The sequence below is a fragment of the Mauremys mutica genome, chromosome 24 (genome assembly GCF_020497125.1).
Source record: "Mauremys mutica isolate MM-2020 ecotype Southern chromosome 24, ASM2049712v1, whole genome shotgun sequence".
Lineage (NCBI taxonomy): Eukaryota > Metazoa > Chordata > Testudines > Geoemydidae > Mauremys > Mauremys mutica.
In genome coordinates, this window is record NC_059095.1 from 820,539 (window position 1) to 843,055 (window position 22,517).

A 22,517-nucleotide genomic window follows, 5' to 3' on the forward strand; every position below is an offset into this window, starting at 1 on the left:
CATGGGGCTGAGTTATCATTTTCTTCTACTGTGCACTATCAGCTAGCCTCGAGCACAAATTGAGGCAGGCTACTAAGACTTTAAAGTATCTTCCATATGCCTTGAAAGTTTTGGGTTTTTTTTTAAATATAGCAAAACCATATACAAAAATGACCATGCCTTTTAGAAACTGGACTAACCTCATCCTGTTCTTGCCTGCCATCTGTGCGTTCTGTGCTGAGGGATAGTGTCACATGATGATGCATATGATGGAGCAGAAGCTGGATGGCCACAATGGAAGGGAATGTCACATGAACAGAACAAATCCAGCATGTCTTGGCTGACCCGTCAGTGTGTTCAGTACTGTAGAGCTAGGCATAAAGTGTCCTACCCTAGGTGGTCATAAGCTAAAGAGGACAGACAACACTACCCACAGTCTTCTAGATCAGCAGTCAGTGGATGTTCTACCCTCCATCTACCCCAGGTACTTCTTGGGGAAGGGTTATTGTTTGAAGGTTATAGTGAAGAAACGTGTTTCAAGGAGGAATTTTCTCCCAAGTTAGGAGAATTATGGCGACGTTTTGTCACTATTAACAGACGGCCTATGCAATGTCTGTGAGCTGGGCACGTGAGACAAAGGCTCTAGCTCACATTTAAACCTCTCTCAGTGTTAAACGTCTGTGAGGGCAACGACCGTCACTCACTCGGGGCTGGGACTTTACCGTGTGTGACCGGCGGACACAGCAGGGGGGTAACGGAGGCTTCCCGCCTTTCATGCGCAATGGGGTTAGCAGGGAGCTGTGCCACGGCCGGGCGGCGGGACCCCGGCAGCGGCGTGGGGCGCTGCCGCTACAGGAACCTGCTGTGCCAGCGGAGAACGCGGCTTCCCCACTGACCGCCTCCATGTCACCCTGCCCCGGCCCAGCTCCTCGGGCTGCACCGCGCCAGGCCCGCTTCAGCTGTTCTGGGCCCGGGCTGGCTCTGCGCAGGCGCCGCCAGCAGCCCCGTGGCGCGTGGGGAGCCCGGCCGCGCCCTGAGCTCCGGGCTGTTTTGCTTCCCCGCCGGTGACGTGTCTGCGCGCCCCTGCTACAGGGAGGCAGCGGCCGCCGCTGACCCGGAAGTGGACTGTTCGAGTTCCGGTTCCGGGTCGGAGCGATGGCGGCCACTCGCCTGGAGCTGAACCTGCTGCGGCTGCTGAGCCGCTGCGAGGCGCTGGCGGCCGAGAGGCGGGAGCCGGACGAGTGGCGGCTGGAGAAGGTGCCGGGATCGCCGATTTCGGGACCCGGCCGGGAGGCGGCGTCCCGGGCAGTCTCCAGCCCCCGCCCAGTGCCGCTGGCCCCTGGCGCTCCCGGGGCTTCATTGCTGGGGTGCAGAGCCCCTGGCTGGGCTGCCTCCCCCCGTGCGGGAGCCGGGACAGAGGGGTCCCCGTCCCGCCCCCGGGCGGTGCCCCTGCCTTCCTGCCAGCGGGGGGCCTGGCACCGTCTGTCTGTCTGCCCGCCCCAGCCCCGCCGCGGTGCACTGGCTGCTGCCCCACGGCCCCGTCAGCAGCCGGGGGACGGTCTGCAGCGCATGAGGCTCTTTCTCTCTTGTAGGATCCCAGGGAACGTAACGCAACGCGGCTTTATGCGCCCTGTTATGGATGCTGCACTAGCTTAGCAAGTACGGAGGGTGGGACTGGATTTTGCAAGTGTGACTGTAGCAGCACCGTTCTGCCCGGCTAGATTATCCCGCTCTTTAGGCTGGGAGCAGGTCCTGGGCCTTTTCCTGCTGCTGTGCAGGCCCTAGTTTGATGAAGTGACCAAAGCAGCTTGATGAGCCGTTTCGTCTGCAGACTTCTCAGAGAGATGCAGATGCTGGTGCTTTGAACTGCTTTGCCTGTGCTGTAGTGGAATGTCGTAGTCTTATTCATAAACCTTAACATGCTCATGTGTTTGAAGAACGCAATGGTTACCCTGGGAGCTGCAAAGGATGTGGTGACTGGGAGGAGATACCATTGGCAGAGAACTTGTTTTGAGACAGTTCGGCCGTAGGAGAGAAATCTTCTGTTTCTAGTCTCTGATGTTTTCTTGGACGATGTTCTCTTTCCCTGCCACAGTATCAGTCTTACATGACTGAGATGTCCAGGGTTGTGGGTAGGCTGGTGTATTTGGTTTCCTTGGCTAGAGCCCAGTCTTTCTGACTGGGAGATACCGTTCAGCTTTACTGAGATAAATCTAATATAGGTGTCCTTGGACTTTAGTATTGAAGCAAAATTTAAAACCATATCATGTTTTCGCTTAGAGATTTCTCCAGCTTTATTCAGTGAGAGAGTTAAATCTGCGGAATTTTCTTTATGTATGCTGTGTTATAGTTGTGCTGGTCCCAGGATATTAGCGAGACAAGATGGGTGAGGTAATATCTTTTATTGGACCAACTTCTGTTGGTGAGTGAGACAAGCTTTTGCTATTACACAGAGCTCTTCTTCAGGTGTTGGAAGCTTCTAGCTTGTATCTCTCACCAACAGAAATTGGTCCAATAAAAGATATTATCTCACCCACTTTGTGTGTCAGATTTTTTTCTTAGATCATTGATTGTTTGACTTGCTTCACTATAGTGTTTTACTTGGGCCTTCATAAACTTATTGAATGCTACAGGGCTTTGGAGCGGAGCTGGAGCGCGGAGCAGTGGAACCGCAGGTTTTTGCCTGGAGCTGGAGCGGAGCCGGAGCACAGCTCCAAAGCCCTGGAATGTTGGCCTCTCAGAATTGTCTAATTTACTCAGAACTATATTGTTGTGAAGAAAGGAGACGTTAATCTGCCGATCTTAGTTTAATCATCCTGGCTGTGGCCACTGGATGTCACCCTTATTGCACACACATGTAGCAGACCCCTTTTCTTGTAGAAGAATCCTGTTATGATTGCCAGACTCCCTGCTTTCATATGAGGAGATGGAGGTTCAGTGTTAGGGGAATCCTTTTCTCTAAAAAACAAGTACTATCTTGTCATTCCTGAGAGGGAAATTAGATACAGTTTGCCCAACTTTTCTAGGAAATGTTGAATATGAGCAGTAGGCAATTCTGTGCCCCAGTGTAAGCAAGAATATTGCAAGATGTGTGCAGCCTGTATCATTAATGCGCACACACCCCTTGCATGTCAGTCCTTTGTTTGCCTGGGGGAGCAATCTTGCTGCTCTATGGAAGTTGAGGGACCCATGTGAAAATAGCATCTGGGAACCTCTGGTTTATGCTGTATGTCATACCACTTTTATCCCGTAGCTTGTGGTATAGCAGGGCTTTGTAGTGTGCGTTCATGTTTGAAGTAGATATGTGGTATTTCATAAGGCACAAAAGCCTTTGCCTAGAGATACAATTTCTTGGCTTACAGATAGATGAGACACACCGGCAAATTAATCAGCACCAGTCCATGGCTTCTGTGGTTGTGATAAATAAAGCAGATGGCTGTGGGAACATGCGTGCTATTCAGGCCATTGCTAGAATTCCCCTTTGAAGAAGGAGTTTTAAGATTTGGGAATAAACTTCAAAGCAATCCCTTTATAGCTTGGATCATATTCCACACTCTGCCCTTGGTCAGCGTAGGCAGGAGACTTCTGAGAGCCAGCAGTGCAGGTGTTGCTTCTCTCTTGCCAGCTGTTCCTCGTAGTCTCTACATTGCACCTGGGAGCCAGAGAGCTGTTTCTTGGGAGGGACTCACTTCCACTTGATCTTTTCTTTGTAATTGGCCTTGTGCCTCAGTTTTTTGTTTTGTTTTGCCAGTTTCCTTCCAGGCATGTGAATTCCTGTTCATCCACTATCGCAGGGGCACTGTAATAGGATGTACTGGATGGAAACTGAACATGAATATCTCTCAGCAGGAAATGTAATGGGATGGTGTCCCCATGGGATGGTGACTGCAGCCAGATGGGCATCACTTCACTAATCCACAATCTAACTTGCCCAGTTCTGATGGCTTCCTACTGGCAGCTTTCTTTCTCTGCCAGAAGGAACTGGTTGGTTGTACCATGTGGGTGGCTGTTTATGGAAACAAAAAGTTCAGTGAGGACGGAGGGTAACCTACGGGTTGGCAAGGCAGACATTTGCCTGTTCAGAGAGTTGCAGAGTTGAGTCCTGCTGCTTGGAAGTAGGATCTTTCTATTTAGATCTTTCTCCAACTTGCAGTACCCAAAACCTACTGAAAAGATGCCTTATTCCTGCTGAAGTGAAGATGTTATGACCATTGTCCCCTTAGTCTTCAATAAACTATTCAGTGGAGCATTGGTGGTTGGGATGGGGACCTGAAGTGGAAACCCTTCACTTTTGCCTATCACACCATCAGGGTGCCAAAGTCTTCAGCTGCCTTCTACCCAGTTGCCAAAACCTCCAGTGTCCTTCCCTGATAGCGTTCACAATACATGTGTGTACTCTCTGCAAAAGTGTGGCAGTAAAACCTTGGACACCATAAAAAGTGAATAACAGAAGGAATTCTGTACTGACTGCATTATTCATTTTTATAGTTAATTCAGTAACCCCTTTCCCTCACTTCCAACTTACATGAAGTTGCAGAATTCACAGATTCCAAGATCAGAAGGGACCATTGTGATGATTTATTCTGCACTATAGCTCTCAGAAACCAGAGGGCCTCACAGCAGGATTCCAGTCCAGTTTGCTGCAAATTCCATGAGCGAGTGGGTCTCGGATTCTAAAGGGTTGTTCTACAATTTAAAAAATCACTGTCTGAAATATTTGTACTTGCTAATATTACTACTTGTATATAGTCACTATATCTGAAAAATTAGAGTATTTTCAGTGTAAAATTAGAGTATTTTCAGTGTATGTTGGGAGTATTTCATAAGAACGGCCATACTGGGTCAGACCAAAGGTCCATCCAAGCCAGTATCCTGTCTTTCAACAGTGGCCAATGCCAGGTGCACCAGAGGGAATGCACAGAACAGGCAATCATTAAATGATCCCTTCCCTGCCATCCACTCCCAGCCTCTGGCAAACAGAGGCTAGGGGCACCATCCCCGCCCATCTTGGCTAATAGCTATTGATGGACCTCAGTGAACTTATCTAGTTCATTTTTGAACCATTATAGTCTTCACCTTCATAACACCCTCTGGCAAAGAGTTCCACAGGTTGACTGTGTGTTGTGTGAAGAAATACTTTGTTGTGTTTGTGTTAAACCTGCTGCCTATTCATTTCATTTGGTGACTCTAGTTCTTCAGTTATGAGGAAGAGTAAATAACACTTCCTTATTCACTTTCTCCAACACTGTATATGTTGGTGCAGTCAGTTTTTCGCCCCTCCGGTCAGTGTGTCTCTTCAGCACAGCAATAATGGAGAAGAAACTCAATTTTTTTTTAATACTGTGAAATCACAGAAGTTGGCAGGGAGCCTCAAGGGCAGATATAGCATCTGAAACTTGCTAACTTGGTTTTTGCCTCTTAGATTTCAAGCTGATGGTTGCTGTTCTTGGAAGCTTATTTCCATTTGTGGGAAGGAAATTTTGGTTTGAGAGTCCAACTGTATGCCTTGTCAGCCTGCTATTAGCTGGAGGGTGGGGGAAGAGATGCTGGGAGTAGCCCACAGTGCTTAGTTTTATCTCATTAATTCATAAGTTCCATTGATAAGATCAGGCTGCTAGACTCTGCATTTCCTTAACCTGTCTCCCAGTGATGATCCTCTCATTAAGACTGTAAGATGCAGACTCTAAAGAGTGTGTATGCGTGAGTCAGACAAGCCACGTTAACCCAGGTAAAAACAACACTGGATGATGCTTCCTATGAAAATGACAGTCCTCATTATCATTAGTGCTTTATATCTGTAGAGCCTTTAGCATTTGCCACACTGCTTCCTGTTAATCCTAACTCTTACAACTGTCTGGGTTTTTTTTAGTATGTAGGTGCTCTCGAAGAGATGCTCCTTGCATTAAAGAAACACTCAAGGTGAGATGCTGTCTCTGAGACTGAGGTTGGAAGGAAATTGTGTGTATTCTTTTTCAAGTAACCTCTTAGGTGGGAAATAGGCACAACCCAGGAATGCTGAAGCTGTGGGACACTCAGGACTGTGGGGATAGCAGAATGGTTTGTGCTCAGGGGATGCTCTCTGTAGTTATAGCCCTAGAGCTCACTTTGCGAGGGTGGTTTTTTTTGCTGTTGGGAGGGCGTGTGACTATCGGTAAAGACAGCTCAGGGACTGTTGTTTCACTTGTGTTGCAGAAGCACTCAGAAGCCCCATTTATAATCTGAGCCCCATTGTGCTGCACAAACCTACAGAAAGACATGGTCCCAGCCCCAAAGCCCTTAACAGTCTATTCAGACAAGCCAGACAGGTGGCATAGAAGTGTCAAAATGTCGTTTTGGGCAATGTAAATGAAAAAGCCTCCAACATTTCCCAGGTGCTCCAGCATTATTGTTCTCGTGCGCCTCCCCTGCACTCTGTCATCCCCATGGAAATACATGCAAGTGTCACCAGAAAAGGTGCAACATAAGCAGCAGCACAGCAAGCTACAAACCCCCTCCCCCACTCACCATCCCTAACTGCTGTATTTCAGCCCTGTCCTAGAGAGGCCACTTCTAGAAGTGATACTTGATCTTTCTGCCCAGTTCAAGCTGTTGTCCTTCAGAAATTACGAGTGAGGGTGACCCTAGCTCTAAGCTGTTTCTGCTGGAAAATGCTGCCTTAATCTCCTGACTGTTCCACATGCATGTGACTTTCTGAAATACTTGCAATAGGAAATACTGATTCTTCTGGCTTCCATCGTTTCTTTTGACTCTTGCAGCAAGCCTGCCCCTGAACTGCTGAATGAATACGCCCGCAAAGTGGACTTCTTAAAGGGAATGTTAGAAGCTGAAAAATTGGTAAGAACCTTTTGTCCATCCTGAAGTGACTAACCGAGCATTTGGTTTTTTTGTCTCTCTCCCACATCTCAAAGCAATAAGCAGGCATCTTCGTGCACCCATGCACAATCTTTCTCTCAAAATCCTGAGTGAATGTGTCTTGGGAACTTGTCTGTTAAATGTAAGGGGTTGATATTTAGAGTTACAAACTCTTTCTGCCCACCCCTCAGAGAACCACGAAGAAGGCAAATGTTTCTTCTGTGATTTATGGTGTCCCCTTTGCCTTTGAGCTGTGAGCTTTTGGGGGCAGGCTGTCTTTGCTCAGCATCATTTGCCCTTTGTACAGTGCTGCGTACGTCTGCTGAGCTATGGACTACTGATGAGCTGTGCTGCAGTTAGACTGGATTGAGTCTGTGCTGTCATGGCCACTCACTCACCTTCCATTCTGCAGGAAGTAGCAGCAGAAGAGCTCCCTGGTTATTCTCTAGCCGCCTCCTGCAGAGCACAAGATTAATTTGGCCCTCTCTTTATAGTCATCGTCAGCAGAAAAGGCCTTGGCAAATCAGTTCCTGGCCCCCGGCCGAACTCCCACTACAACCAAAGAGCGAACCCCAGCTACTAAAATGGTTCATCTGCAGACAAAGGCTCGCTACACGGGCAAGATGAGGAGTGAACTGCTTGGTACAGTAAGTTACGTTCTACTGCTGGTCGCTACTGTTAATTCAAGAGGGATCTGCTGCCTCAGCCAGCTGCTCCCCTGGCGCTCCCCTGGCACTCCCCTTCCAACCCAAAAGTGACCAGGTCCATATGGGCCACTGTCAGTGACCCTGCCTAGTAGCAATGCTCAGCCATCTAGTTCCAGCATGGGGGTAGGAGCAGAGCCAAGGGGAATCGTGTAGCCTCTGGTGAAACAGAATCTCATGCTTTGAGGCCTTGTGTACAGAGGTTACAACCAGCCCTTTCCCTGGGAGACCACAGACTCAGCTGGCAGCATGAATGCAGGGGACTGGGCTAGGTGACCTCTTAAGATCCCTTCCTGTTCTGATTCTGTGCTGCCCTTCAGAGGGCTGAGCTACAATTCTGAGCCTGGGCGCTCTCCACTTCTTGTGCTGGACTCTTGGAGAGCCGGTCCCTGCTTCAAGGTGTTGGATTTTATGATTGGAAATGTTGGGAACAAAGGATACTCTAGGGCAGGGGTCGGCAACCGGTGGCTCGCGGCTCGCCAGGGTAAGCACCCTGGCGGGCCGGCCCGGTTTGTTTATCTGCCGCGTCGGCAAGTTCGGCCGATCGCGGCTCCCACTGGCGCGAGCCGAGGGATGTTCTGGCCGCGGCTTCCTGCCTCCCGCATTGGCCTGGGACCGCGAACCGCGGCCAGTGGGAGCCGCGATCGGCCGAACTTGCCGACGCGGCAGATAAACAAACCGGGCCGGCCCGCCAGGGTGCTTACCCTGGCGAGCCGCGAGCCACCGGTTGCCGACCCCTGCTCTAGGGCATGGGGGTTGCTTGATGCAAGGCTGCAGTCACTTCATCTGTGCATGTGTAATCTTACTGTGTTTCTCTCTCCTCTCCTCCTCCATGTCCCCAGGATCCCTTGTCTGTCAATGGTAAGTTTATTTCAAAGCAGATGGCTGGAATGTGTGTGGGGAGGGGAGGAACAAGGGGTGACACATCTTGCCTGACAAGCCAGAGCATGCTCTCTCGTTTTTTGTTTAAGTAGTTTGCCAGCCTGGGACTCTTCTCGTGAACCACCACGTAAAGCAACTAAAAGGGTCTGCTTGGTTACTGAGATTGTAGTAGCTCCCAGTTTGGATCAGGGACCCATTGGGCTAGATTCTGTATAGTTGAAGTCTCTACCCTGAACAGTTTACAAATCTAACTTAGGACTAGAGGCAACAAGCCAATCTTTTGCCAGAAGCTGGGAATGGGTGATGGGATGGATCACTGATTACCTGTTCTGTTCATTCCCTCTGGGGCACCTGGCATTAGCCACTGTCAAAAGACAGGATACTGGGCTAGATGGACCTTTGGTCTGATCCAGTATGGCCATTCTTATGTTCTTAATGTTACCTATGTTCTCCCCCTGCCAGAACAAGATCACATTCCTCCAGGAGCTAGCAGCATGCATAGTTTGATTCCATAGAATATTAACCTTTCTAAATGTATGAATGAATAATCCTTACTGCCCTGTACTTGGCCATATTAGTGGGCAGTTTCCTTAGCTAATGTTAAAATACCTGGTGCTAGGTTAGCCTGGGTTTCTGGCAGCAGAGCTGTGGTGCTCTCACTCATGAATATTGGCTCAATCCAGGGTTTGCCCCTCTTCCTCTCCACTGGACACAGGCATGACACTGCATGACATCAGAGCATGATGTCTGTCTCCCCTTGGGAGGTAGGGCTTTCTAAATCTTTGTTACCTGGTGCAGACACCCAGACAGATTTAAACCTCTTCTCTTCTCACCCCCCCCCCCCCCCCGTTCCTCTTACAGAGTCTTTAGTTTTGTTTCTGCAGTTTTCAATTATACCTGCTTAGTTTCCTGGTGCATCAACTTTCCACAAGAGATTCAGGCCTGGAGGTTTTTCATCTGCTAAAATACAAACTTTTTTTTCCCCCCCAGAGACTGAGGAGCTAAATTTAAGGAAACGGAAGTAAGTCATAGTTTAATATTTTGACTTTGTGATGGGGAGTCTTTGACTCTTGAATGTACTTTATTAACTCAGCTAGGAAGGTTTTAATGCCCATTTGTGGAAGCACCAAACTTGAATGGTTTCTTATTAGCTGTTTTAGCAAACTGCTGCTCTGAATGCTCTTGCCATCTAATCAGATTTGTGAGCGGTAGTGCAACTCTGACATCACCTAATGGTGATCTAAAAACCACTGAGAACAGTCCATGAGAACTCCCAGTGAGTCCTAAATTTCCTCCCTTGTGCTCTGCAGAGGCTTTGTGTCTGAAGAGAAGCAGTCAGCAACTGAGCTGGATGCCGTGTTACAGCATCATCGCAGCATGCAGGAGAAGCTGGCTGAAGAAATGTTGAGTTTGGCTCGCAGTCTCAAAAACAACACTCTGGCAGCACAGAACGTTATTAAACAAGATAACCAGGTAGCACGGATTGCAGTAGAAGAAACTATTCAGATTCTCAGTATTACAATCCATAACATTAATTTGCAAAGATATGGGGTAAACTGGAATATCTGTAACTTAATTCTAAATGTGACTGGAGCAGGGGGGATTTGCTTGAAGGACCTGTCATCCTCCATAGTGCAACTGGTCCTTACTATAGATTCTTTAGTTTTGTAATAAATAGCCAAAACTTTCAAACCTGGATGCCTGATGTAAAAGTGGTGTGACTCTCAGGTGCTGATCACCCACAAATCCTGCTGAAGTCAGTTGTAGGTACTTGACACCTTTGACAATCTGGTGCCTACAGATGGCTTTAGGGGAGCCTATCTTTAACTACTCCGGTTTTGTGTTTGGTATTTATGGCTGGCCTAATCATCTCTTCTCCATTGTTGAAATATATGGCTTCTACTGTTTAGGCTGCATCAACACAACTTGGCTTAATCAATGACAAGCACTAAGATGTTGTCTTTCTCATCTTGCAAATCAAATCTGACTTGCAGCTTGCTCTTTGTTTGTTCCCAGACATTATCTCACTCTCTCAGGATGGCAGACCACAACTTTGAGAAGCTGAAGGATGAATCTGAACGCCTCGAGCAGCATGCAAAGAAATCTGTCAACTGGCTGCTCTGGATAATGTTAATTGTAGTTTGTTTTATTTTTATTAGCATGATCCTTTTTATCAGAATTTTCCCTAAACTCCGATAATTTGCACAGCCTCCAGGAGCAACAGATAGAAAGCTAGACAGTATGTGACACTCCGCTCATTCCCAGCAAGTCTCTTTGACTAGTTTGGTAATCACCCACTGTAAGGCAGTTACCTGCCTCTGATCATATCCTGAAGGGTGTCACCAAGGGCCTAGTCTTCCATCTCTTCCTTGTGTCCTTACAAGAGTTGGTGGGACACCTTGTGAAAGGCTTCCTAAGTTGGGTCCCTTGATATCCCTTTTGCTTGGCTAATATGGTTATTTGTTTCTTGAGAAAGAAACTGCAATAAAAATGGCACTTTCAGTGGAATATCCCTAGAAATAGATCATTCCAGGTGCCTTGGTAGATGTGGTTAAGGCAAAAGCTATTGTTCCTCTATAAGGGATAACAGTACACAACTGAAGGATTAAAGGCCATATTTGCTATTTAGACTTTAACAGGACCCTTGCTGGGATTGTCTTTGTAATCTTCCTGTAGCAGATATGGAGGGAGCATTGTTATTGAGTGGGTCACCTTGGGTTAGAGTAGTCAAGAAGGAAAATTAACTTCACAACCTTGCCCTTCGGCCAAATGGACACTGGTCACTGAAGTCTCCTGAAGCCTGGAGTTATGGGAGAAGACTGAGGTTGGAAACATCTAGTTTGGGAAGCTTGAACAAACCCACTCATCTCCTCTTACAATCACAAACCCTAACATCCAACCAAAGTACAGAGCGTGTCATTTACCATTATTCCATTCCTTCAGGAAGCAGCTGATGGCGGCTGTTCAGCCCTAAACATACAGTGTACTCTGCCGACCCTGCCTGCCTTCGCATCTTGTTGCTTCACTATAAAATGAGAGTTGAGGAAGTTGGTTTCTCTTTAAATAAGGCATTTACTTAAGGAAAAAATCGGCCTGTACCTTCTGAGCTGGGCTTATTTGCATGTTTGCTTTTCTTAACACTTATTTTTCTAGTGGAAGATACCTTGAAGATTTCAGCCACATTCTGCTCTTGATGAAGTGCTGGCTTGCTGTACTGGGTGAAAAAGAGAGTGGTGTAATCATCCCACCAACCTGCTCATAAAGAGAGAGTGTGAGATTCTGTTTCTCTCTCTCGCCCTAACTTTGAAAGCATCAATACTGCAAACTGCATGCTTTCACTTCAGTTTAAACCATTCTCCCTATTACAAATTGTTACTGTTGGTATTCTGGATATTGCTGTCTATTTTGTACAAGTTTGTATTGGTTTCTCTTTGACTTATTTATTACTATATGATTTTCATAATTAGAAGCAACTGCCATCTTCTCTCTATATAGCAAGTGATTGTTGCACAGTACTATACTGCAGCTTCTGGGGTGATCTGTATTCCTGCAGATAATGTAGATTTAAGAGCAAACCCATCCATAGTAGAATGTGTACCTTGTAATGTCACACACATCCTCCTTAATGACTTCACGTTGTAAGAAAACTATCACTGTTCCAAACTCCTGTCTTCATCTGGTGCCTCTGAGAGGAAAGTTGAAAAGTGCTATCTTCCTAATTCTTTATGGGCTAGCTTTGTAATGCATTGTATATCTAGGCTCTGATCCTGCAGTGAGAACTACACGGGAGCCCATTAGGCCTGCGTGGGTGATGGGGCTCAGCCTGGACTGTTCCCCTTGTAGGATCAGGGCTGAAGTGAGCCAACTCTAGCCTTGCTGTAAGCAGATGAAACTCAATCTACTGCAATGAGACTTGCACCCACTTATGTCAAGGCCAACTTTGGTCCAGGCTGTATTTTGTTGACAAACACTTTGCATCCACATTCTGTAGGGTGTAGGGTGGTGATGTACAGAGAAAGTAATCAATAACAACCTGCTAGAGTTGATAAGACTTCACGTGATGTTGTAAAGGGCTACTGTGTCCAGAATCAGATGAGTGGTATTGTTGAAATTATACTTTGTTAGGGTGAGGGTGACTGTGGTAAAGTGGGGGTGTGCCTGTGGAATCCGAAGCCCAGCCCAGAATGAGAATACTTGAAAAGCATCCATTCCACCCAGGAAAAAATCTAGTTTCCATGTCCCAAGGCAAAGAGAAACTTGTGTATGTGCAAAACAGACACAGAGAAACACTTGGAAAATGATTCTTCAAAATTAGGCAGGACTTGCATTGCTCTTCTAAGTGCAGTTGCTGGTGAAAGCTAGATAGGTGCATCTGGTGTTTTAAGTATTTTTAAATCGCTTGTGAGGAAGGGAAGGAAATAGAAGAGATCACTTTTATGAACCACTAGGTGGCCATGTTACCAGTGCTTCCTGCCTGCTGTGTTCTGTTACTCTCAGCAGGATTGCTGAGAATAGTTGTATGATGCTCTACAGTCATCAAGGCTGGTGGGAAAATGAGACTGACTACTGTTTGGGGGCTGTCTATTCAGAGAAATGAGCGAGAGACTGGCTTCTTGGCAGAGGTGCTAACTATATTTAAAAAGCATTTTTGATTGTACAATTTGATCTACATCAGTCCCCTGTGTTAATTCATAAATAGGTTACTAAACTTACTGGTTGAGTTGTAAAAAACACATTTTCTTGTAGATACTCACCTGCCTTCATGATAAATGCTGACTTAATTTTTGAGCAACCTGTTACCTACAACAAGCCCTGAGAGAAATGAAAAGTTGCAGCAGTTAATTCATGAGAAACATTAACTGCCCTTGGCCAGACCCCCCAAGTTGTCAAGTCAAACTGTAACGACTTATGCAGCTGAAGTATTTGTTGTTCACAAATTTGTTTTTTTCCCACCTAGTTGAACTCCCCTTGCGGGATCACTGTGCTGTGTTAATTGGCAGCTGTGACCTTCACTTGTTTCAGATTAATTCAATAATCCCACTAGTTCCAGAACTAGTCTTCTACCAGCAGTCTTTGGAATGGGGGGAGCCTGGAGCCAGAGATCCTATTTCAGCTGAGGATTCCTCCACACCACGGGGTCTCAGGGCCCATTTTCTTTGCCGGAGTGTGCTGCAAAGGGGCAGAGCGTTGGCCAGGATTGGGCCACCCTCTTGATATTCATCCTAAACTCTCCATCTCCTCAGTTCATCCCATGCTCCACCCTAAATAATTCCTTTCTCCTAAGCTTTTACACCTTCCAGATAGTGGTAGACTGTTACAGTATTCTCAGTTCAGTCATCTCTTAGCCAAGTCACCGTCTGTATCTCTTAATCTTTCCTCATGGGTCAGTCTGTCTAGTCCAGAAGTTGCAGACTCCCAGCACCTGCTAAGTAAAGAATTCAGACTAGAGACAAGCCCTTGATACAGTTTCTAGGCAGAATCATGACTGATGCAAGGACGGTTGTTCATAAGCTGATGCTTTAACTCTCAGCCCTATTCTGTAGCAGGCGACTCTGAGGAGGCCCCCCCGGTCACAGACAGAGTAGCAAAGGCAGTTAATGGAGATTTGCTTGATTTCCCCAAGGGGAAGTCCTAATGAGATGCATTTGCTTGGCACAGGTCTGTGCCTCTCTGTAAGAGAGGCTGGGTGTTTTGGTAGGCTACCTGCTGTCAGGCAGTAAAGTGAAAACCTTTGTTAGAGACCTGGGTCATGTCAGGCCAGTAAGCACAACAGCCTCCAGGCCTGGCAGCAGTAGTGGCTGTGAATCAGTCTGAGCTCTGTTGGCAGTAACTCTTTTTTTTAATATCTGTTTCAGAACCGTGTCCTCAGGCCACAGCTGGAGCAGATGATTTAGTGGATTTCTTAGGGTGAATGGTCTGTGGGTGTCAGCAGGTCCATAGGCAGCAAGAGGTGAGCATTGTACCCAATGGTTCCCATGGCTGGGTGGTAAAGCAGTTAGCTAGTCCTGGGTGTTTTCCATTGGCTATGCCATACAAAGACTCTGTGTACTAGACCTCATGGACTGTGGCCACCCTGCCAAAATGGGGGCCAGCAGGGGCAGTTCGCCAAATGGTGAAAGCAACAGACAGGAGCCTAGAGTTCTATTTTTGGCTCTGCCATTCACTCCCCATGTGGCTCTGGGCAAATCCCTTCCCTGCTCTGCCGCCATTGTAAATACAGGATAATACCTCACATGGGTGGGGCCTCATTCTTCATTGCTTCTCAATTGCTAGAGAAGTGCCAGTTCTTTTGGAATCCCATCTCAACTGTGGTGGTATGACAGAGGAGTGGTATGCAAAGGGGATATTTCCTAGCGTAAGTTGGGACAACGTGCTGCTGGAGCCCTCAGCATCGAGTTGGAGAGAAAATGTGACCATCCCCCTCCCCCAACACCACATGCTTTGTTGATTTTAGGATGCCCACATCAATGGGGGTCATAACAAAAGGAGGGAAGCGAATGACACAGGAGGGAAAGCCATTTGTGTGCATTGAACAGCAGCATCTCACAAAGTGTAGGCTCACTTTCTTCCTTCCATGGGACTGGCCATGCCCTGCATAGAACTTATCAGTTCATCCCTTTATTTCCTACCAAAAACATGTTTAGATTCTATCAGTATATTACATTGTTACTCTAGCAGCTCGTAAAAGGGATGGAGTCGGAGCATAGGTTACTGCCTAGAAGTCCTGAATGTGGTACTGTGGTATTGCATCCCTCCAATCTCTGATACACACACACATTAGTTCCATTTCATTTTAGCAATACGCCAATAACTTGCAGCAGCAGTGACAGCATGGGCTGTTGGTTGCTGCAAAGTGTTGTAACTCATCTGATGAACTTTTTATTTCTACAGCATCCTACAATCCCGCACTCCCTAGCAGGTGATGAAATCTCACTTGTATGTGGAGCAGATGCTAAGCATCCCTGTGACACCTGAATTATGGCAGAAATAGACCAAGAAGGAAGGTGTGGGAGGGAACCTTGTAAAGATAAATGTGGCTGAATCAGGCTTCACACATTAGATAGTAAATCCCCAGTGGAAGAGGGAAATTGAACCTCAGGTGGAGAAGAATCACAATTCCAGATTCAACAGTGGGATCTTAATGCCCAAGCTGTTTTCCTCGCCCTGTCAGTCACACCTGACCAGGGTGCCAATGTGATTCTATAACCCTGCAGCTCACTAGAAGACCTGTCCATGCTCACCCACCTGCTCTACCGTGTTACGGTGCGCATCCAGGAGCTACCACTTGAACTGAATCAGTTTGGAAACTGATGTAGCTGAAGCAGTGCTGCCTCCTTTTTGTGGGCACTTAAATCCGCTTAAGATAGCCTTGTATTTATTTAGCACAAGCCAGTAAGGAATTGACTTATGCCACAGAGATGTGTAATTCTCTCAAACTGATTTAAGAATGTCCACACAAGATGCGTGTGGGGAAGGTTGCACTGATTTAGCTACATCCGTTTCAGTTCAGCTAAACTGGTACAGCTTTTTGTGTTTAGACAAGGCTTAACAAAGAGATCATGCAGGCACACAGCCGTATGTATCCCAAGTATATATCCTGGGGCGTATAGTGTTGGGATGTGAGTTAGGCACATGCCTAGCACAGTGCCTCATGGCTGTGCACTGCTGTTCTGGAGATTTGCAGTTGAACAGACATTTCTGAATGTAAGGGCCTGGTCCACAGCCCATGAGGTGAGTGGAAGGGTTCCTGTCTCAGCCACATTCGCATTAAATCCCCTTTTGGAAGAGGACTGAGTTGTATATTTGGTCAAATTGTGCTACTTTTGCATGTGGGGGAGATCTGGTATATTGGTGCTTTGTTTCTGATGCTGGTATGTCAGATGTCTCCCTGCGTTGGTCATGTATGAGGACTCAAGTAAAGCTGGCTTTACATGGCCATTTTCTGCTCAATACTATGGCAACACCAGGAACACATGATGGTGAAGGATTTTGATGCTGAATCTGAGAAACAAAGTGCTTTCAGGAAATAGAAAGCGTTTACAGAGGGTTAACAGGAATTAGTTCCCTTGTTAAGCTGCCACCATGTTTGCTGTTGAAGTTGGGGTGCAGGGGAAAGGGGTAGCTGCTACTTTGACTCGGAGTTAGAGGGATTCCTTTTGCCAGTCCAGAGCTGGTTTGTCCCGAGATCATTCTCTAGTGTTATAGGAAACCACAGTTCAGGCCTGCACAACCTCCCACACCCTAGAGCTAAACAACCATCTCTGCTTAGAGCCACACGTGGGAGAGCCAGAGAGCTTGGCAAAACAAAGGAAAATCTTTATGGAAGGGGCATTTTCTCTTTGTTTAGCTATTTCATGGTTTCTGCTGCTGTTTTGTGTTCCTCCTGGACATGTTGTCTGGTGTTTATCTCATTGTTTTGTCTCTAATGCCATTTGGCTGTAGGAGGTGAACAATAAATCAGGGACTGGAGAATGTTTAGGCTGAACAAACTCCACGTTCCTGAGAGGGAGACTCCGATTCCGCCGAGGCATCTTCCTCACCTCTCTGGAAGCACAAACAGCCTAGATTAGCTAATGACTGACAGGTAGGCGGGCAGCTGGGGAGCCTCTGGGTAGTAAACAATTAGAGAAAACTGGCACACTAGTAGTTTTCCATCAGAGGTTGTCCTCCTGCCCATTCTGTTTGCACTGCATAGCCCTCCTCCCACCCTTAGTCTCTGACTGTGAGCTCTCTGGGGCACAGACAGGGTCCTCTTCTGGGTTTGGAAAACAGCCAGCATTTTGTGACTGGTATTGCAGTCCAAATAATAAATAACTGGTGCTTTTTTGGCACTGTAAGTGATGGCCAGGGGACATGTGCTGGCCGGATTGATGGATTTGAGCCCCTATGAAAAGGTACCTTGTGGTGATAATTCTGTAGGGGACAGCAACCCTGATGGGCAGAGGAAAGTGAAGGTGAGAACAGTAATGGAAACAGGAAATAGAGGTGGATTAGATGGGTCTGGGGTTTAGAGTTTGCTAAGACTCGAGTGTCTGTGCATCCTTAGCTGTGGAACAAACCTCTGGATATTAAGGCATCCTAACTACAAACTCTGTGGCCTGGTATGTCTTGTACTTTGGTGTTTGTGTTACATTGCAGTTTGCTGTGCCACCCATCTGCTCTCAGTGAGCAAAAATTTAAATCCGTATAAATAAAAAGAATTACATTAGAACAGAGGAGGAATTCAATGGAACTTACACTGAATATTGCCCCATAGTGACATTTTAAAACCAGGCTGGACAAAGCACTAGTAAAGATACAAGAGGGCCAGTCCTACAGTAGGGAATGGACTAGATGTGACCTCCTTGATCTCTTCTGTCTCTAGCTTCTTTGATTCCATTCAATGAGTGGTGCCATCTGTCATTTTCACCTTGAGCGAAGGCTACATTTGCTAATGCAACAATGGGATTGTCCAGAAGGATTTAGCAACATTTCCTGTGTTAACAGTAAAACACTGGGGCTTCTTTCCTTAGCACGTAAGGCGACAGGATCTTCATCCTCTGAGCTTTCTCCCACCAATAGCTGTATGTCTGAGTACTCAGTTATCGGAACGGGTGCGGGCGGAAGGAAGGGTAAGAAAGGAACTCTGTCAGCCCATGACGTGAAATCTTTTGCATTAGGAGACTTGGCACTAGTTCTAGGTCTTGGAACGGGATGGGATGAATTTCCCATGGTCAGCTCTCTTGCATGCTCAGCTACTGGCCTACAGAGAAGTCTGTTCTGCACTCTATGCAGTGACATCCTGCATCTTGGGAACCATGTGGCACTTTTAAGTCCCCTCCATAAAGAACTGTCTGGGCTGTTATACTGCAGTAATGGTGGTGTCTAAATACCCGCTGTTGGGGATCTGGAATTTCCCCTCTTTTTTCCAACTACAGAATGTGTTGCAGCTGGAAGCCCCAAGCTCAGACCAGTGCACTGTATTGGGTCGTGGTAGATTCTCCATCACTCACGAGTTTTAAATCAAGACTGGATGCTTTTCTAAAAGATCTACTCTAGGGATTATTTTGGGGAAGTTCTATGTCCTGTGTCATACAGGAGCTCAGACTAGATCATCAAAATGATCTTTCTGGCACTGGAATCTAGTAATTGCATATAAAACACGACTATCAATTAGTGGTAGAATGTCCCTTATTCACGATTGAGTAGGATTTCTAAAGCCTCTGACAGCGGGTTATCTAGGCAGTGAACTACAGCCTATAGTGCAGCTCCCATGTTGTTCCAATTGCTCAATCTTTCTTTGCCTCCAGCAGGGTTCATTCCTCTTGCTGGTGCTGGGACAATGCTGTTTAGAAGAATGTTTTGATCTTGGCCCTGGTCTCTCTCTTTTTGACCTAAGCTGGGCCGGTTCTGTGGCAATGCAGCAGTTTACGAGCACACCAGCACTGCAGTAACCCTCCTACCTCCCAGGATCTGAAAGTCAAGCTGGATCCTCTGTTTACACCACCAACCAGAGACATTTGACTAAGGGACATATGAAACCTTGGAGGCCCTGTGCAAAGCTTGCTGCATTCAGTGAGTCTGCAATAGCATGAATGGCTAGCCCTGTGCATAGAACTTAGAGAACAATGTGTTGCGGGCGCACAAGGAACAGAAACCAGCTCAGTCTCTCAGCTGCATTGGCTCTAACAGATGTAATGTGTTTATAAAAAAAAAAAAAAAGTAGCGCCTCAGATAAATCATCGGTTCTGATATGGACTGCCCAGAGGGAACAGGCCTGCTGAGTAAATCAGAGCTAGTTTACAAAGTCCCACTGCAGAGTGGAACTATATGTTAAATTCTCAGCTTGCTGCTGTCTAGGTGAATCCTTTTGGTAAGAATCTTGCTGCCAGGGAGCAAGCATTTTGAAAAGAATTCCCAGTTCTGATGGGATTGATCTGATGCGGCTAAGTTTTGTTTTTGATTTTTGTTTTTGAATCAATTCAGTGGTTTCAAATGGAGGCTTTTGGAAGGAGGACCAGTGTGATTCTTAGTTTCCAGTGTCACAGAGAAGAGGAAGTCTGAAATGCAGCAGTGCTCTCCAGAAAAAGTCCTCAGCATTTGCAGGCTGCAGTAGAAAAGTGTTCACAGGATGGAAAAACTAGATTGTTTTGTGACCTAATATACGTTGAAATTCTTCTTCTGGATGTGAAGCCATGCCAGATAGGTCATGTGTGAAGGCATATAATCTGAAACAGCTTGGATTTATGATAACACCAACTCCTTGGCCAGTATATTCTTGCCTTTATGCTAATGTGTTTTTGGCAAAGCACAGGGAAAGAGAACACGTGTCACTATTGTAATAGTTAAGGGCCTGGTCTGGAGGTGTGTGCCCTTAAAGACATGATGCTGCTCTGTGAAAGAGGGCCCAGGGGAAGCAACAGCTAAATGCTATTTGACAGTCCTCTTTCTACCCCCCCAGCCCATTCTATGACCCCTTGACACATGCACAGAGCAACTCTAGGGATAGGTACAGCCTTGGGGGGCATCAGAGCACCCTGCTCCCTTCCCAGGTCTGCAGTGGGGACCTGAGTAGCAGATGGTAGCCTGCTGCATCTGCAGTGCCTTAGAACAGAGAGCATCCAGTGCACAGCAAAAGCCCATCTGTTACCTCTCCTGGGCCTGCCAGAACCCACAAGTGAGAGGGCTGGACCCACAGGCTGCTTCCACCCTGAGAACTTAGAGGGCCTGAGTGAGCCAAGAGTGTAGTTGTCAAGATTTGTGTGTGGCACTGTCCAGCTCCTGCCAGACCCTGTGGGAACCAGATGGGATAGTGCTGCTATTGCTGTGGAGCATGTGAATACGCATTCCAGAACTGCAGCTAAAGAATAGATAGGAATTGGGTTTGTGGAAGTCCCTGTGCACATGACGTGGCCCTCCTGGCTCAGGGCCCCACAGCTCAGCTCAGCTCCTGCCATGGCCATGAATTGTTTTCACAGGACTTTTACAGCTGCCCCATATGAACCTGCAACAAGGGGCTGGAACTGCTCTGCTGAGAGATCAGTTTTATTCCACTTGCTTTTCTGACAATGGGCTCTCTTGTTGCCATGGGGTTTTTTGGAGGGTGAGGATGGGGAGCACTCTGCTGCCTTGTGTGTTGCTGCTGCCTCCTCTGAGTGGGGCTTGGTGCTGGCTGTCAGGGATGGGAAGGAAACTAAAATATTTGGCCAATCTCTTCAGGGAGCCCCCCTGTTGATATTCAGGCTTCTGCATCTCTGAGGAGAGTCTCACTGGTGCCCAGCACCTGCAATTCCCACCAGATTCAGTGGGAGCTGTAGGGGCTCCCTGGGAAAATGCCTGTTTGTAGCCAGCTGTTACTCAGGGGCAGACATGATGGGTTCTGGGGCTGGTTCTGAGATCCCCAGGCTGGTGGGAAAGTCCCCATTTCCCCCCCCCCCCCGCTTGTTTTCCTTTAGCTGGGGCAAATCAAAGCTGCCAGGGAAGATGAAAGGCCCTGGCCTGCTGTGCTGCAGCACCTGTTAGAGGCACTATAACATCATGTATCTCATTAGCTGGGAAGCATGTCTCATTAATTCTGAGCAGTGTTTCCAATGGAATCTGAGCCGCCTCTGTGCTGAGTGCTGTGATTGAAACTCACTAATTAATACAGAGAAACACACACAGTGATGCTTTCATCCTATGCTCCATCTTTTTCTCTGATCCTGTGATCAGACAGGAGAGACGCCCCTGCCAAAGGCCCATCCTCACTTTTACACTTACAGATTCTTCATGCTAATTCATTTCCCTGCTAGATTTTAAGCTGGGCTATGTCTCCAGTGCAGGGAGGAAACCATTTGCTGAGGGGCTCTTCAGATCCCATTGTCTCCAACAATCTGCATGGGAAGCCTTGCAAGAAGGGCTGAGAGAAGAGAGAAATTCCAACCTACTGAGATCTCCACAGGGGAGAAGATGAAGCGTATTAGAACTCAAGACAAGCTAGTGCTGAAAAGTTCCCTGTTTGTTTTGGGGGGTTTGAGGGGCTGGTTTATTGGAGCTGTCAGCAAAGATCAAACCTATTGTGTTACATACCCAAGCTTCTGGAAGTGCCATTGCAAATCTTGCACTGGCATAAAAAAAATGGGAGCAGCATAAGCTATGTCAGCGGGAGAAGCTGTCCTGCCGACATAGTGCTATGCACATGAGCACTTATGTCACTCGGGGAGATGGAATATTCACTCCCCTGAGTGCTATACTTTTGTCAACATAGGCTGTAGTGTAGATATAGCCTTAAAAACGCCTTCATGAACAGCATAGAGTCAAGGCTGATGTAGTTAGGTCAACGCAGTGTCAGTGTAGACACTGCATTGCTTATGTTGACTGTTACTGGCTTTCAGGAGCCCTCCCACAATGCCCCACGCTAACAGTACAATCGATACAAGCACTCCTGGGGAGGAGACACACTGCTGACACAAGAAGCAAAGTGTAGGCATGCACAAGTGATGTAATTACTGTGGCACCTATATGCCAACATAAGTTAGGTCAACTTAACTTTGTAACTTAGACATGGCTTGAACTAAATACAAGTTGGGAAAGATTGTTAAGCAGAAATTGTCCTGTAAATTGTCCTGTAAATTGTCACTTGGAATGAAGTGGGCAATTGCAGGTTAGATTGTTATGCATAAAGGGTTTGAAGTGGGCACAAGGGTATCAGGCAGTTTGGTCTATTACAAACTTGTAATAAGCTATAAAGGCAGAGACCCTGTTAAGTCAACGGTGTCCAGCCAAGTTATGAATTTAAGTTCACAGTGTTCTCACCTATATATTCTCTCTCATATCCTGAGACCAACATAGCTACAATAACACTGCAAAAAAAAATTTCAAATACATTATGAATGTAAGCTGTTCATTGTGACTTTTGTGATGATTGAGAATTTCCAATTTTCCAGTGCTTGGACACTTCTCTTATCAGTGTTTTACAAATGACATGCACATTTATGCATGTCACAGCATTATACTTAGATAACATTATCTTACATCAAGAAGGAAAAATTTTAAATACATGAAAGGAGAATGTGATTATCTCAAAGTTCCCCATTAGCGGTTGTTAGAAGATAAATTAATCATCTAGGGAAGTAAGCAACG

At 46.7% G+C, this 22,517-nt stretch overlaps 1 protein-coding gene across 3 annotated transcripts; it reads left to right on the top strand.

Annotated features, from left to right (window-relative positions):
* Positions 1-1,079: 1,079 nt before the first annotated feature.
* Positions 1,080-21,981, top strand: USE1 (unconventional SNARE in the ER 1). Of its 3 annotated transcripts, none has more exons than XM_044998567.1 (9): positions 1,080-1,236; positions 5,849-5,898; positions 6,735-6,813; positions 7,326-7,478; positions 8,378-8,396; positions 9,408-9,438; positions 9,728-9,890; positions 10,434-14,367; positions 21,213-21,981. In XM_044998567.1, exons 1-8 carry the CDS (start codon positions 1,135-1,137, stop codon positions 10,614-10,616), a joined length of 780 nt encoding a protein of 259 aa, XP_044854502.1. In that variant the 5' UTR covers positions 1,080-1,134; the 3' UTR covers positions 10,617-14,367; positions 21,213-21,981. The 3 variants fall into 3 exon arrangements, with proteins under 3 accessions (XP_044854502.1, XP_044854504.1, XP_044854503.1); XM_044998569.1 differs by lacking the exon at positions 21,213-21,981 and adding an exon at positions 5,627-5,707 and having other exon boundaries at positions 1,136-1,236; XM_044998568.1 differs by lacking the exons at positions 1,080-1,236; positions 21,213-21,981 and adding an exon at positions 2,482-5,707.
* The last annotated feature ends 536 nt before the right edge of the window (positions 21,982-22,517 follow it).

What these genes read in the sequence shown, in the direction of transcription:
- USE1 (XM_044998567.1), top strand. Translation starts at nt 1,135, where the DNA reads ATGGCGGCCACTCGCCTGGAGCTGAACCTGCTGCGGCTGCTGAGCCGC. An exon ending in GCATTAAAGAAACACTCAAG is followed by an intron (nt 5,899 to 6,734) that starts GTGAGATGCTGT and finishes TGACTCTTGCAG; the next exon opens with CAAGCCTGCCCCTGAACTGC. An exon ending in TTATTAAACAAGATAACCAG is followed by an intron (nt 9,891 to 10,433) that starts GTAGCACGGATT and finishes GTTTGTTCCCAG; the next exon opens with ACATTATCTCACTCTCTCAG.